Source organism: Diplotaxodon limnothrissa, linkage group LG15 (genome assembly GCF_057381915.1).
Source record: "Diplotaxodon limnothrissa isolate DT_005_m linkage group LG15, D_limnothrissa_male_GT1.1, whole genome shotgun sequence".
NCBI lineage: Eukaryota > Metazoa > Chordata > Actinopteri > Cichliformes > Cichlidae > Diplotaxodon > Diplotaxodon limnothrissa.
The window spans coordinates 14438215-14454746 of NC_140610.1; the positions used below are offsets into that span (position 1 = coordinate 14438215).

A 16532-nucleotide genomic window follows, 5' to 3' on the forward strand; every position below is an offset into this window, starting at 1 on the left:
AATAATACTCAGAAAAACTTTATTAATCCCAAAGGAAATTCTGTAAAATTAAAACTGAAACCTTTCTCGGTTTGAACTGATTGCCTCTTAGAATAATGGCACACAGCGTTGAAATGAAAGTCAATAAAATCCTGATACTACCAAATGTTTTTGTGACCTGAGCTTTGAATGCAAAATACAAACAAAGTTATTGATCCATGAGGATTAGTACTTACACAACACTGATGATGGTTATTAAAAATGTTAGCTAGCAAGAGTATATTAATGTTGTAATAAAATAGAATGATATATGATAACACATAAACATTAGTATTATCCTAGTACCACAAAATCTATGTTGTACTGCACTATATTACTTACTAACACATAAAGTAGTACAGCACTAAATAATAAATTATCTGCTAGATACAAATTGTCAGGGGGAGGGGGGGGGGGGTGTTTTTTGTTTTTTTAACAATAAGCATTAGCATTAGCATTCTATATTAATGACCTCAGGATGATCTCAAACCAGAAATAATAAAACAACAGTCATTTAGAATAATCACTGGCCACCCCCACCCAGTGCTGACAGACAGTCTTTTTACCTTTGACCTGCCACAAGGACTGCTCAGACTTTGGAACCAGGGCAACACATTTGCAAGTCCCTGCAATCACATACAGTACGTCTTGAAAGCTATAAAAGCCAAAAGGCGAAAGCACAAGAATTAGTCTTCAGAGAAAGAGGGGGACTCTTCTTACCTTAAGGCTTCCAGGAGCTCAACCCATGATGTTGGGTTACAAGCTCTGCCTTGTGCTGTTTCTGGGCACATGCACACTAGCCCGTGAGTACAATATTTTTTTCCATTTAAAGGCAGTGGATTTTTAAAACTTAGACCTGTATGTGAATTAAATCTGTTTGTTTAAAAATATGTAACGAATGCTTTTTTTTAGCTTTGTGAAAAGTTGGCAACTTGCTCTGAAATGGAACACATATTTTACAAATTTGAGACGATGATATTTGATACTGTTTATGTCTCTTACGTTTTTAAAATAGAGCAAAACAAATGTGTAGCTATTTAATTAGACTTCGACATGTAAAAATTTACAGTAAATATTGTTAGTTTGTGTTAAGTGTTTTGCAAGGCACTGACAAATAAAATTACTATGTTTTTTTATTAGTAGTATTTATTACTGTATTTAACATGTAGCTTAAACATTCACCAAACAAAAATCCCCGGTTTCCCCTCGGGTTGGAGACTCAAATTCCTTAGGGCTTGCATAAGACAGCGTATTTGGCATAAAATCTGCCAAATCAAATGCGCAGAGACTCACGCTTGGAATAAGAGAGCGGCCAAATGTGGCATAATTACTGTATTCAATCATTTGCAATTGTGTTGTTGCACTGTAATGGCAGCTTGTGCGTTTGTTTGGGGTTTTTTTGTTTTTCAGAGCAAGATGTTGGAAGTGTTGAGGAACCATCTCCAGCCTGCTTTTGTGAGTGTCTTTGTTGTCATTGTTTAAAAGTAAATATTTTACAATGTGTAATTTAATATTATAAAACGGGAAAATCAAAATGGGAAGCTTGAAATATTTAATTTCCATTATACCTAGAACGTATATAGAGAACTACGCATTAAATATTTGGCTTCAGTTCCATAAGTCCTGGATGTAAAACTTTGGTTTGAGTGGAGCTAGCCTTGAAGTTTTTATTTTAGTTTAGCATTTGATAAACTGGCTGTTGTTGTTCTAACTATTGCTGTAAATGCTTTAAATACTTTTCAGTGGCCAAAAGATACAGGCACTTCAGAAGATTTGTGTATGACTACGAAGCTGAGACCTTTAACACTGTGAATGGAGCTACAGACAATAAAAGCGGCCCCAAAGTCTCCTGCACAGTAAGTCTTCGAGCTTAGATCATTGCTGAGGAAAAATAACAGCAATCTCATGACCCTGAATGTAAAACAAGAAGTCCAAACAAACTGTTTATTCTGCTGCACAGGTTGAGGTTGATGTGCCCCAGACCTGTAGCTTCATCCTCCGCACAACAGACTGCTCTCTGAGCGAGGTTGTTGGCGTTGACGATGAGGGGAATCCACTGTATCGTCCTGCTGCTGGAGCTGAGGCTTTCAAAGCTGCCATGGAGAAGTGAGTCATCTTGTTTGTAGGAAAGATTTATGTATTTTGTTAATTGCTCTCAGAAATTAGGATCCAGGGTAACTGAGGAAATCAAAGAGTGACCTGAATGGCAGGCTGTAAATGATGATCTGTCCACGTCAACAGAAACACTCTAAAGATCACAGTTGAAGGACAGACAGATGTCAGGCTGTACCCTGAGGACAATGAGCCCGTCAACATCCTCAACATCAAGAGAGGAATTGTCTCAGCTCTCATGGTGCCTGTGATGGAAGAGGAGAAGAACAATGAAATGGTAGCTCCCCTCACTTGTTTATTACTTGATTTTTTCTTTTTTGGGAAAATTTTCATAGCTTCATAGTTGGCAATTAAATCACACCAAGTAGAGCCTGATTCAGTTTGTTGTTTAGTCATGCATAGATAAGTTGCACAAGGTGCAGATAAGCTGGCCCAGTCAAAGGAGATAAATACACTGTTGTAACAGCATGTTCCAACAATGACAATTTTCAGCAACAGGTCAAAGTCCTAGATAACTTTATCTTGTTATTGACATGCGCTGCTCTCATAATGGAGGTAATCTTTAAGAATGATTGATTACCTGATTTAAGAGATAAGTTAAAGGAAGGAATGCACGTCCATAGGTCCAGTTCTTACAGCTTGAATATTGAATTGTTTTGAACATCCTAATCATTTCCAGCCCACCGTGCACGGAGTGTGCTCCACCGACTTCACCGTCAACAACAAACAGGACATTGCTACTGATGTGACAGTCAGCAGGGATCTGTCCAGATGTGACTGGTTCACTGCCCGCAGACAGGACACCAGTCCCCTGGCTCTCGTCTCTGGGATGGTAAGAGTTCAACAAAAATCTGACACTGCCATCACAAACTCAGGCCAAGAGTCAAAATATCAGCACTCAATCATCAGGAAAAAAATATGGTCTGATTGCATTATTAAATGAACCCAAGCTATATTTCCATAGTATAAAACCACAAAGCAAACATCCATCCCTTTTTTCTTCCAACGTCAAGCCACAAAGTACATCTACATTTCCCAGCATTCTACATTCTCCAAACTTCTGACAAAACATTAATTTTTATTTATTTATTTATTTATTGCCTGTCAGAAATACGGCCTGTCCAAGCTGATCAGGAGCACTCAGAGCTGTAACTACAGGTTTGACAACCAGAAGAAACACATGACCAGTGGAACCTGCACAGAGAAACACATCTTCCTGCCCTTGTCCCATGAGTAAGTTTTATTTTGACTTTTTGTAGATTTTTCATGAATAATTTTGTGAATTCTCTTTGAAATCTAACGCACATTTGGGGATTTCTCTCTTCTGAAAAAAGAAACCAATATGGAATTTCTGCTATGGTGAAGCAGACTGTGACTCTGAGAGCGACTGCCAAGATCAATGACAGAATCTTTGATCACAGTGAGTGCTTCTGTTGTGTGAAAACAAATTTAGTAAAAAATAGGGGGGAAAAAACAATATAAATATTTTACGTGTGTCTCTAACATCCAGATTCTAATAGATTTTCCACTGCTTGTGATTTATTTCTGTACAGATGAGGACAATGTCAGGTACTTGCCCATGGATGTTGTTGACGACAAATCCCCAGTGCAAACCATGGATGCTGTCGCTGCCACGATGCAGAAGCTGAACTCTCTGTCAGAGACCAACGAGGGCGAGAAGCGCGCCGGCCTTTTCCGCCAGCTGGTGTCAGAGTTTCGTGGCCTGAAGGGGGACACCCTGAACTCGGCTATTGTTGAGATGACAGACATTTCACCCTCTCTGACGTGGCAAGCTCTGGCTCAGTGTGGTACACCAGAATGCACTAGCGCCATGCTCAAGCTTCTCAGGACCTTTCATGAAGCTGCTGTTGAGGTTGATGCTGTTGTCTACGCCCTGGGGCTGCTGCCCAACCCTTCACAGCAGATGGTGAAAGACTTGTTGGCAATGGCTCAGTACAAGCAGAGCAAACCCATCATGTATGCTTTGAGCAATGCAGCCAGGAAGTAAGTGAACATAAATATATGACATTCTGAAGGACGCTCTCCTCGATGCAGTAACACTGAATTGTGGTACCTGTTGTAAATTAATACATAATCCCTAATGTCTGTCTTTTCCTCTAGACTGTATAAATCTGAGGGAGTCACTCCAGAGATCACAGCTGTCTACAACTATATTGCTTCTCTTCTGGGTGCAGACTGCGCTGGTGACAAAGACCTGACTTTCCTGACTTTAAGGGTAGGTAACAAGACGTGAATAAGACTACATTTTCATTCAAGAAACTTTATTATATCAAGACAATACAGAGGGGAAAAAACACATGATCCCACATTTCCTGAGGACAAAGATAGAAAAGTTTTAAAGGGAACATTTAATTGCATGATTTATGATTTGCTTTCATATTCTGTCCAGGTTGTTGGCAACATGGGAGACGCAATGGAGGCCACCGATCCTGCTATTAAGACCACCCTGCTCAAGTGCATGAGACAGCCCGCAACCACTTTGTCCGTGCAGCTGGCCGCCATCCAGGCTTTCAGGCGCATGTCTGTGACAGATGAGGTAACTAACCACATTCCTCTTCTACATGAGGAGTCTCCTTGCTTCCCGGTTTTATAGTGGAGACAAACTGCAGCTACAAAGACCATTAAGTCACTGTTTTTTCAAATTGTTTTCCTGTCCAGATTCGTGCCAACCTCCAGAGGGTCAGCCAGTATCCCAAGGGCGCTGTGCAGAAACGTCTGGCAGCTTATCTGATACTGATGAGAAACCCCGAGGACAGCGACATTGAGGTGGTGAAGAAGCTGCTTAACCAAGAGCAGAACGAGCAGATCAGGGCTTTTGTGTCCTCCCACATCTACAACATCATTTCCTCAACTGATTCAGAGACCAAAAAGTAAGAATGAAGCATTTTTCAGCTTAATGTGTTGTTCTATACTAATATAGCGCCGATTTGGGCACCCATCTATTTACACTCAGCTAATAGTTTTACTTTTAATCTTCACTCCAGGCTTGGGGAGAAAATAATGGATGCCCTGCAGGACACAGAAGTTTCTACACACAGCGACTACACCACAAAATCTCGCAACTATGAGCTGGGATTGGCACATGAGAGCATGGCGGCCAAAATTCAAGGCAATGTCATTTTCGATCCCAGCAGCACGTTGCCAAGAGAAGTCTTGCTGGAAACTACCCTGAATGCTTTTGGTTACAGCATGGATATTTGGGAGGTATGTACAGTGCTTCTCACGCACAATTATTTATGCCATTTTTACACCTTTAACGCTGAACTTTATTCATGGGGATTCATTTTATTTGATGGGACCTAACCCCAACAACTCCTGGTTCATTTTTGTATTCATATTATTAAATTCTTTTTGGCAGGTTGGCATGGAAGGAAAAGGCTTTGAGCCAACCATTGAGGCTCTGTTTGGCAAGAATGGATTCTTCCCTGACACAGTGTCCAAGGCTCTGTACTGGGCTGAAGAACAGATGTCACCAAAGATCAAGGAAGTTCTGGAGAAATGGGTTGCTCCACTGAAAATAGAGGGGCAAAAGGTATATCACTCGCATAACTGTTTCTGTTAAACACTCTTATTCTTAATGAACGTATCATTGTCACTCACACCAACGTATCTAACATATTGGTCCCTTTTTCTTAAGGCTCCTGAAAACCTTGCAACAGAAATTGTCCGCAACCTCAACAAGCTGGTAAAAGACCTGCAGAACCGAGAGTCCCCAGAGGCCATGGCCTACCTGAGGCTAATGGGAGCTGAGCTTGGCTACATCAAGAGCAATGAACTGAAGTCTATTGCTGAAAATGCAATGATGTATGCAGACATTTTCATGAGGATAGTACCTACAAAGGTAGTGTTCTGCAGTCATTAATATAGTGTCTATATAGATTTATTTTTATTTGCAGCTGAAAAACTCTATTTGTTAACTGTATTTCTCCCTGTCAGGTCATGTCTAACCTGATTTCAAGCACTCGCAATGAGATTTTTGCCCATTACATCTTCATGGACAACAAATTCATGATGTCAACAGCATCTGGCTTGCCTCTGACATTTGCTCTGTCTGGCACCTTTGCTCCTGGTGCAAAAGGAGGTCTTCGCATGACTCCAAACATGGTAAGGTTTCCATCTACTGTATTTAACCTGTGTTTAGCACCATACTAAAACAGCAATTGTTATTACAATGTTGCTGTTTTAATTGTTTGTTTCTGTGACATGTACGTAGAATTCTCAGTCATATTAATCCTGACTGTTGGTCATTTTTTCCCCACACACTTCAATTTTTCTGTGATCCCCTTTGTTTCCAGGAGCTGGTGTTCATGCCCGCAATTGGAATTGAGTTCATGACTCAGATGGGAATCCATGTGCCTGAATTTGTTGTCTCTTCAGTTGAGATGCACACCAACATGTACCATGAGAGCTCTTTCAATGCCAAGATCACCATGGAGCAAAACCAGGTCAAACTTTCCATCCCTGCTCCACAGGGCACCATGAAATTCTTAAGAATCAGGTAAAAAAAAAATCTGATAACTTACTTTGTGTAATACAAGTAAATGGTATTAATTGATATTGATTATTCAATCAATATCATATAAATATTAATTATAAAGAACACTACCAACAGGGAGCGTATTGCATTTCATATATTCTGTGTTTTTAATAATGTTGTTAGAAGTTGTAAAGTAATTTTGCTGTTCTTTGTTTGAAATAGCAACAAAGTTATGATTGTGGGTGCTGGACACGCTACAGTGATCCCACACAGACTAGCCGACTCCAGCTGCAGCCCTCTCTTCTCTGGAGTCAAATACTGCACAAAAACACTTCATGGTGACGCTCCTGGCAAAACGGCTGCTCCTTACTTCCCTCTGAACGGAGAGACTGAGTAAGATGTCCTTTAAAAAGTCAGGTTTTGCTTTGTTTCTTTGTTAAATAAGAAATGGAAATGCCTTAAATATGATCATGTAACATATTTCCATTTAATGCTAAATATTGTTTAGTATATTGTGGTACAGTTGAAAAGAAGATGGTTAAATACAGATAAGAATAGGTCAAGATGAAAAGATTTTAGCTCATCTCAGATGGTGGTTTTAGCTGGATATATGCACATGAGATTATAGATTTTATTGCTGCACAGTACCAAATTGCATTAGAAGAAATAAAAATGTACTAAAGACTTTATTTTTACCCAAGGTTTGCTCTGGACATTGAGCCTACTAAAGAGGTCTCTGAGTACACAGCCAGTATCACCTATGGCGAAGAAAAGGACGGACGCCACAAGGTTAATTCTGTGAAGATGACCCTGAGAGCCGAAGGTATGAATATTGCTTTTTTTTAATCAAGAATTTTATTACATGTGCTGCCTCTTTCTTTTCTTTTTCTTTTTTTGAGTTATACAGATAAGTGATTAACCTTTTTCTGACTCTGTGACGTCAGGTGCTCAGCCTACTGAGGCTACAGTCACCATGACATACAACAGGAACAGAAATGTCTTCAGCACTCAGATCAACATACCTGACTTTGATGTTGAGGCGGGCGTCAAGCTCGGCATGACAGATAGCAATGCCGGAGGCAAATCTATTACCCTCGAGATCTCCAACAAGAACGTGCCTCAACTCACTCTGACTGGCCGTGCCAAGTGAGTAAACCCAGCAAAATATTTTCCTAAACTGTTCTGTTACTTTACTATAATTCCACTGACCTCATTGCAGAAATTAACTGCTTTTTTTATTATTAATTATAGGCTTCAGGCTATGACTGATGGCATGCTGCAGCTTCAGCTGTTAGTCCCCTCACTCAGGACAGATGCCACAGTCACTGCTACCATGAGCAAAGCCGACGGACTCACCATGGAGATCAGAAGTGATGTCAAGCTCCCAGAGATCTCCTCCATTCAGGCAGTCACCTTCAAATATGGTAATTTTGCTCAAGAAGAGTGGCAATGGAGCTCAAAGAATGGTCATGTCAGGCACAGTTTAAAACACTGTCTTTTTACTGTCACAGGCGAAGAGCAGGCTGAGGTTCAGCTGATGTCCAACATGAATGCTGACACAAAAGTCCCAGTGCATTACACTAAGGTCGTCCAGGCCTGGCTGAGGAAGACTGCAGAGGATGTTATGGACCAGCGGGTTATCGAGACTGATATGAAACTACGACACATCCTCAACAAAGGAATTGAGGTAAAAAGAATTTTATACTAACTGAATGTTTATTTCGTAGTTTTTAGTCTGTCCAGACTGAATCATAAGAAATATGATGTGTTTTAATCAGGCCAGCAATATCTGGATGGACAAAGTCTCAGCTGATTGTCCCTATATGGCGAGACTGAGGAACAGCTTAGCTATGATGGAAATGCCATCTGTGCCTGAAAACCTGTTCATGAACCTGTAAGTGAAGCAAAAACATTAACTAGTATCTTCACAATTGTTATTATAATAAAAAAAAAACCTTTCAAACCTTATACTGAATAAATACAACATTTTAACAAGTTCCCTACTCTCACCATTTCAACAGTGAAAGCACACTGATATACCAGTTCAACCAGGACCGTCTGACTATCACCATCCCAGTTCCTTTTGGGGGCAAATCATCTGAGGAGCTGAGGATACCTCAAATGGTCACCACTCCACACATTTCCATGCCGAAGTTGGGCATAGATTTTGCCTCACGAGGAATCCAAATCCCAACTTTTAACATCCCATCTGACTATGATCTCACCCTGCCTCTGATGGGCATGGTGGAAATGGCTGCCAAGGTCGACACCAACTATTATAAGTGGGAGGCAACAGCGTCTGCTGGTAACAACACTGCAGAGTCTCCTAACTATGTGGCCAAATTCAACATTGTGGCTGACAGTCCAATCAAATTCCTCTCATTTTCAGCTGAGGGTAATTCTTTATTCTTTATTCTTATAAACTATACATTTGTTATTGAACAGTGCAGAAAAAACATAGACGCTGAGACGAATTGTTAATTTTTTTTATTTGTCTGTTCTAAAGGAGCAACCAAAATCACTGACACAGAAGTGGAAACTATGGAATTCACTCTTGATGGTTCCCTGAAACACATGCTGATCACCACAGGTTTTAATGTTCAGGAAACCATTGCAGTCACAGACAGTTTGATGTCAACTGGCCGCTACAACGTGCATGCTGTTGCCCCTGTGGGTCTGGACACCTCCCTGACTATTACTACCCAGATGACCCTTGACTCTAAAAAGTTTTTTGGAAATGTTAACACAAATGGAAGTGTCACTGTTGGACCCATGACCGCTTCCACCACCTATCTCTACACCTTCTCGGTCGACCCAGCGAAGAAAGAAGCAATAATGCAGAGTTCACTGAATGTGAAGTCTGAAGACCTGAAGCTTGAAAACAAGATGAAGGCATCATATGCAGAGGAAGAGCTTCTGTTTGACTCTAACACTAAAGTGAACAGCGACCCCATTGTGCACAACACCAAAATTAACCTTAGGTACAAGGATCTCAAGTTTACCATCCAGTCCAGCTCTGAGACACAGGCTGACGAGAGGATGCTTCGGAGCCAGATAGATTTTGCTGCCTCTAGAGGACAGGCCAGTCTCAGAATAGAGAATCTAGCCGATGATACAAGCAACCGTATCTACTCACTGCTTACCGGTTCCCTTAATCCCTCTGGCATGGAGGTCAACACTGAGGCCTCCATGAACATCTTTTCAAGCATCGCCTCTCACAAGGCCGCCTTTTCCCTGAACACCAATGGCCTGACCACCAGCTGTACAACAACCGCCCAGCACAGTCCATTCACATTTGAGAATATTTTCCATGGTACAGTTGACACTTCAAGTGCCACCATGTCTCTCACAACAAAAGGAGGCATTAAAGAAAACAAAGCAGAGCTCACCATTGGAGGCAAGATTGCAACCACAGAAGTCTACTTTAACAGCAACTTTGAGGCTAACCTCTTTGATATTAACAGCAGGAACAGAGTGAACTTCAGAGTGAATGAAGATGGCTTGACTCTCTCTAACAACATGGTTGGATCTTTCAAGGAGATGAGGACTGAAAACACAAATGCACTGTCTCTTACACTGAGATCTTTTACCCTGCAGTCCAAGACTGACAACTTGCTTGACAGCAGCAACTCTTACAAGCATGACATCACAGTCAACATGGGCCGTTCTGCTGCCTCAGTTATTGTGAAAAATGACCTGAAGATAATGGAGGTTAGCTTCGTGAATGATGCCCAGTTCAAGGCAGAGCCCTACAACCTGGAGCTGACTGGAACAGTGATGGGAGCTTTCTCAGAGGAAGAGCTCAGACACACCTATGAAATCAAGTTTATTGACATGGTCCTGTCTGCAAAGTATAACACCAACGGTAAACTCCTGGGAACTCAAATGACGCATACCACTGATATCGAGGTTGCTGGCCTGACCATGAAGTTCAACAATGTGGCTAACTTCAACTCCCCATCTCTTCATCTGGACAGCAAAGTTGCAACTGTGGCTGCACCCTTCACCCTGAACATTGATTCCATTTTCAATTCAAATGGTGCAGTGAATCTGTATGGAAAGCAGAGTGGCGAATTATACAGCAAATTCCTCCTGAGAGCACAACCCATGTTTTTCACACAGTCATTTGAGTACAGAGCTTCAACCACACATGAACTAGAAGGCAGACCAACCATTACAACAAATATGGACAACAAGTTCAGCAGCATGCTGAACCTCCAAGAGCAAAGTGTCGCACTGAAGGTGACATCTAAAGTAAATGAGCACGCCTTTGAACAGGAAATGAGTGCCTACAACAATGCAGAAAGAATGGGTGTTGAAATGGCAGGAGCAGTCTCCACTCTCCTCTTCAGTGAGTCCAGTCAAAATTATGCCATCTCTGGATTTGTGAAATATGACAAGAGCAGTGACAGTCACTCTCTCCAGATCCCATTTATTGAGCATCTGCCTGCATTCATTGAAAAGATGAAGAGCACAGTGGTGGTACTGATGGACAACAGCATTGAGATGCTAAAAGACATCAACAACAGGTATGAGATCAGTGCCAAGTTCCAGCTCAAGGTGGCAGAACTAAAGGAGGCCATTAACAACTTTGACTTCAAACTGTTTGTCCAAGACCTGAGAAAATTCATCAGCTCAATGGAAAACTACATCACCAACCTGACACCCAAGCTCCCAACTGAAAAAGTTATGAACATACTGAAATCTATCAAAGACACCATAATGGTTTGGATGAAGAAACATGACATTGAAAACAAGTTCCAAGTGATTTATACCAAAATTGAAGAGATTCTCTCCAGCTTTGAAGTTGAAAAAACGATTGGAGCCTTCATGGATGAGATTGTTAAAATGATGAAGCAGTATCAGGTCAGAGAAAAGATTCAGCGTGCATTTGATGCTCTCAGGTCAATTGACATTCAGCCTGTGATGAAAAACATAATGGTACCTGTTCAGGAGCTGTTGAATGAGCTATATGCCTTTGACTTCAAACAGCTAATTGATGACATGAGTGACTATTTCATCAGAATGATCCAGAAAGTAAGGTCCTTTGATTATGACACCCTCACCATGGAGCTGAAAGAGAAAGTGGCAGAAATGAGCAAGATCCCCTGTTTTGGAAAACTTTATGGAGAGTTCAGAGTTATTTCACCTCATTATAAACTCACAACCACTGCTGACCTGGAGAACACCACAACAATTTCTGATACACCAGAGTTCAAAATGAACCTCATCTCAAAGACTACATCTACTTTGCGAATCCTTGACTTCACTGTGGAAGCCAGTGCACATTTATCTGTGCCCAAGATGAGTCATGTGTCCATCTCTGAGCTCATCAAGGTTGATCAGTCGTCTTTTGAACTTGACCACAAGGGTCAAATGACCTTCTATGGTCTGACAGCTGAAGCTTCTGCTGATACTATTGCAGCAGCAAAAACTGAGCTCTACTCTGCAACCCTTGTTAACAATGCAGTCTTAAACATGGAAAATGGAATTTCAACCACCATAGTCACTACGTACGTACATGGCATCAACATGCCTGCCCTTAACATCTTTAGTGAAATGGAGATTAAAGAAAATGTAGTTTTCCTGCTTAAAGATGGCTCCATCCAACTGACCTTTAACAATGTGGCCAGAGAAAAATATGCAATTCGGGACTTCTCAGATGAGGCACGCCACAAGAGCGACTTGTCAGTGGTCATGGATTTCCATAAAGCCAAAGTGAGTTTCACTGGAACAACAGACAGCAACTTTGTGAAAACGAATCAGAATGTTGGTGCTGAAATATGCATTTTCAGCCACGTAGTTGTTGATGCCAAGGCTGAGACTGAAACACCTTTCATTAAAAACAGCGTTGCAGAACTCAAGTTTGAGGCAAAGGTTGAAGACATGAAAATTGATTTCTCTGCCTCTCACAGTGCACAGCTGGTTGGTCAGGTTGAAGGAACTCTCTCAAACTCAGCCCTTGCTCTGGTCACACCTAATGAGCTTAAGCTTGATACCAAGAACACAGCAAATACCAAAATTGCCCTTCCATTAAAGCTGTCTGGAAAGATAGATCTCCAGAATGACATTGCTTTCACCGTGAACACCGAAGTGCAGCAGGCTAGTTGGACAGGTCTGGCTAGATTCAACCAGTACAAATACTCCCATTACTTTGCTGTGGACAACAGAGAAACAGAAATTAACCTGTATTCCCAAATCAAAGGAGATGCCAATCTTGATGTATTGAAGCAGCCTATCACCATTCCTGAAATTACCTTGCCATTTGTTGACATGAAGACACCAAAAGTGGAGGACTACTCACTGTGGGAAGACACTGGTCTGGGCAATCTACTAATCACAACAGAGCAAACATTTGATATGAGCTCCAAGCTGAAGTACACTAAGAACCATGAGTTGATCGCCATTAACATCAATATGGATCCAGTCATCAATGCGTTTAACACCAATTTCAAGACACTGCACAAGAAAATGATGAATGGCAAGGATAAGGCTGCTGCCATACTCGCTACATCATATGACAAAGCAAAGGAAGAGTATGAAAAATATAGCACTGAGTTGCCTAAAACTATTACTGTCCCTGCCTATAAGGTTCCCATGATGAACATTGAGACATCAACATTCACAATTCCCCTGCCTGACTTCACCCTCATCACAATGCCCACTCTGCGTGTGCCCTCTGCCCTGCGCAAGGTAACTCTTCCAAAAATCACCCTGCCCAAAATTCAGAGCATCAAGATCCCAGTTATGGGTGATATGACCTATGAGATCTCCATGAAGACACCAATGATCACTCTCAAGACTAACGCAAGCATCCTAAAGCAGGACAGCATCGCCATCAAACTAGATGCTTCTTCAACATCTGAATTTGAGATCCTGAATGGAATGATTGAGGGCAACACCAATGTGAACGTGATGGGTGGATTTAAAATGGCCTCTCTCCTCAATGTGAAACATTCAATGCTAGAGGGACATCATGACAGCACCATCTTCTTAACTACTGAAAATGTAGCTATCGCCATCACAAACACAGCAAAGGTCAACATTCTTGACCTGACCATGGAAATCTATGAGGAGATTACTGGAAATCCAGAAGAAGGCCTTATTGTCTCAGTTTCCAATCCATCTGCAGGACTCATTGCAGTTCAGATGCAGGCTAAGCGACCGGCACAAGTGAAAGCAAGACTCTATGGTCGTTACCCGGTAAGATGATAGTCTACTATCGATGCACTTTCTAATAAAAGCTGATTTTTTTTCCAACCTAAATGATGTATTATTTAAATAATTAACTTATTGGTTTTTATGTGTCCTGTTTAGTCTGAGCCATCCACAGACATTGATATCTTGGGTCTGAAGATGTCTGTGATCAACTCTGAGAAGCTGAACCTTCAAACAACCTGGAATATGGAAATACCATACGAGATGATGCTCGGAGCGAAGAAACAGGTGCCTGCGGTCATGGAAATAGTGTCTGAATCTGCTGTCATAACATACAAGGCGGTCAACAAACAAGTTAGAAGACTCGAAGGTTCCTTTGCACAGGCTAAAAAGCAGGGTAATGTGATGTTCAAGAGGGCTATTAACAGTCTTGAATCAGTAAAATCTTGCAAGATTGTGACCACTGTCACAGATAATACTGTTTTAATCCTCGAAAACTACCAGAAGAAAGTTGAAAAGTTCCTTGATGCTGTTGTTAAATTTCTGAGAGCGACTAGGTTCCAGATTCCTGGCTATAAAGAGAAGCTGTCTGGGCTTGAGGTCTATCAGAAATGTACTGCTTTTGTTGCTGATGTATCTGAAGAAGCAATCCATAAGATTCCAGAGTACCTTTCTTCCATGTTTGCAACGGCACTTGATTATTTCCAAGCCACTGAATTCACCTTCCCAGGTTCTAATCGCATCGTCAGTGGAAAGGAAATTCTTGACGATATGTTGGTAGCTTTAAAGAAAATCCAGGACCAAGTGGTTGTTACTGTGAGAAAATTTAGAGATATCCGGCTGGAGGACATTGTAAAGAAATTATCAGCAATCATGCAGTTTACCATCCAACAGAGTGAGAAGCTTCTCCAAACTCTGAAATCCCAGAATCTGGAGACACTTTCTGACTTTGTGAGTACTGCATACAACGATGCCATGAACTCTCCTGTTATGGCTGGCGTTATCAAGCCGGTTGAAGAGGTCTGCAGAGTTGTAATGGAATATCTAAAAGCTGTGACTGCTAAACTCCAAAATATTTTGGCTGACATATCTAGTAAACAACTCACAGCTGACATCCAGTCCTGGATTAATTCAATGGTGAAAGGCATTAATACTCTGCACAACAATGCCATTACATCCCTGAAGGAAAAAAGCAAAAATGTTGAAAAATATGTTAGAGTAAGTGACCAAAAAGTAGAGGTTGACATCCCTTTGCCATTTGTTGCCAAATTCAACTAAGCAACCATAGCTAACAATGATATAGGATATAGTGTCTGTATTGACTTTCTGTGTTTTGTAACCAACGGTGTAATAGTGAATCTATTTTCATAACAGCAAACCAAACTGAGCAATAAAAATTATGCCTGTATAATGTTTGTTCCTTTGTTTATTATTTCACAACAGACGCCCAGTGCTCCCTTTGTGTCTTGTACTATTTAAAACAAAAGCCCTGTCTGGGTATCAATAAATACAGTTTGTACTGCATTCATGTCTGTGCATTCTTTACATAAAGTTTACCTTGACTGGTTAAAAAGATTGGAAGCTAATGGACTATAAATATTTCTTCATGTAGTTTTATGTTTTCCTGTACAGATTTAAAACAATAAAAAGCTTACTCCCTAAAGATCACAGCAATACACCCTTGCTAGTAATTTTTATCCTCTGGTCTAATTTTAGATCGGACACAAATAGTTTCTGTGATACACACACACACACACACACACACACACACACACACACACATTTCTTATAATAAAACAATCACAATATAGAAACAGAGTCATTTTGACCAGGGTTATAACAATAGTTAGAAGTCAAGTCTCAAAATGTACTGCCCCTTTGGAATAATAGGATTATTTTGTCTGGGGACAGCTACAGGCTATGTGTCATCATGAGAAGTGGTGAAATAAGTATACAGCTTATTGACTCGTATAACGTGATAAATAAGTCATTAGAAGTATAAACAAACTTAAATCTTTAAAGGGTTTGCAAATAATATGAGAACGAGTAAACTATGAGACTCTTAAAAGTAAACATATTCATAATAATGGGAACGACGACAAATTTATCAGACTGTCTGTCATAAAAACAAGAAAATGCAAATATTTTTTAAATCTATCAAAAATATATTTATAACTAAAACAAATGATGCTGTTATTTATTATTTATTAGGCAAATGAAAAACTGAATCCAATGTTTTCTTACCCAAATATGAACAAGTACACTGGACTTCTCTGAGATCTCAAATATGAACCAAACATAACATTCAAACACTAAAATTGATTTTTCTATTCAGGAATGTTTGTAAATAACTGTAGTAAAAATAATAATAATGTGCTTTAAATATTTTTTCAGCTTTTCTGTAAAATGGTAAAAGTGGAAATTCATGGCTAACAACAATAATTATATTTTAGCAGTTAAAATATTTATTTTTAACATATTGTAATATTAACAAAAAAGGATTTTTACAATTACCAGTACTGTTCATTTTGGGCATTTAGGTCATAAATCTGTATAGTGGGGTATAATTATTCATTTTCGTATAAGTGTTATTTAATGTTGTCACTTGTTGAAGAGCAGGTATTTTGAACTAGCATAAATTTCTTTCAGCAAAACATACAAAAGTTAACTGCAAATACACAAGTACATTAGATTTACTCTTGTTTCAAAGGCCTGAATCAAAGTGATGGTTCAGTGGATCCTGATT

The 16532-nt window shown here is 40.3% G+C and overlaps 1 protein-coding gene across 1 annotated transcript; it reads left to right on the top strand.

The window, feature by feature from the left end:
* Positions 1–600: 600 nt before the first annotated feature.
* Positions 601–15289, top strand: LOC146617252 (apolipoprotein B-100-like). The gene is made up of 26 exons (XM_085372001.1): positions 601–821; positions 1429–1473; positions 1762–1874; positions 1979–2124; positions 2260–2407; positions 2810–2962; positions 3239–3363; positions 3465–3550; positions 3684–4134; positions 4252–4366; positions 4541–4687; positions 4810–5021; positions 5136–5355; positions 5510–5683; positions 5789–5992; positions 6088–6255; positions 6447–6649; positions 6851–7021; positions 7330–7451; positions 7573–7774; positions 7880–8052; positions 8140–8315; positions 8407–8522; positions 8650–9023; positions 9135–13831; positions 13946–15289. The coding sequence occupies exons 1-26, from the start codon at positions 764–766 to the stop codon at positions 15062–15064; spliced, it is 9918 nt and encodes a 3305-aa protein (XP_085228127.1). The 5' UTR covers positions 601–763; the 3' UTR covers positions 15065–15289.
* The last annotated feature ends 1243 nt before the right edge of the window (positions 15290–16532 follow it).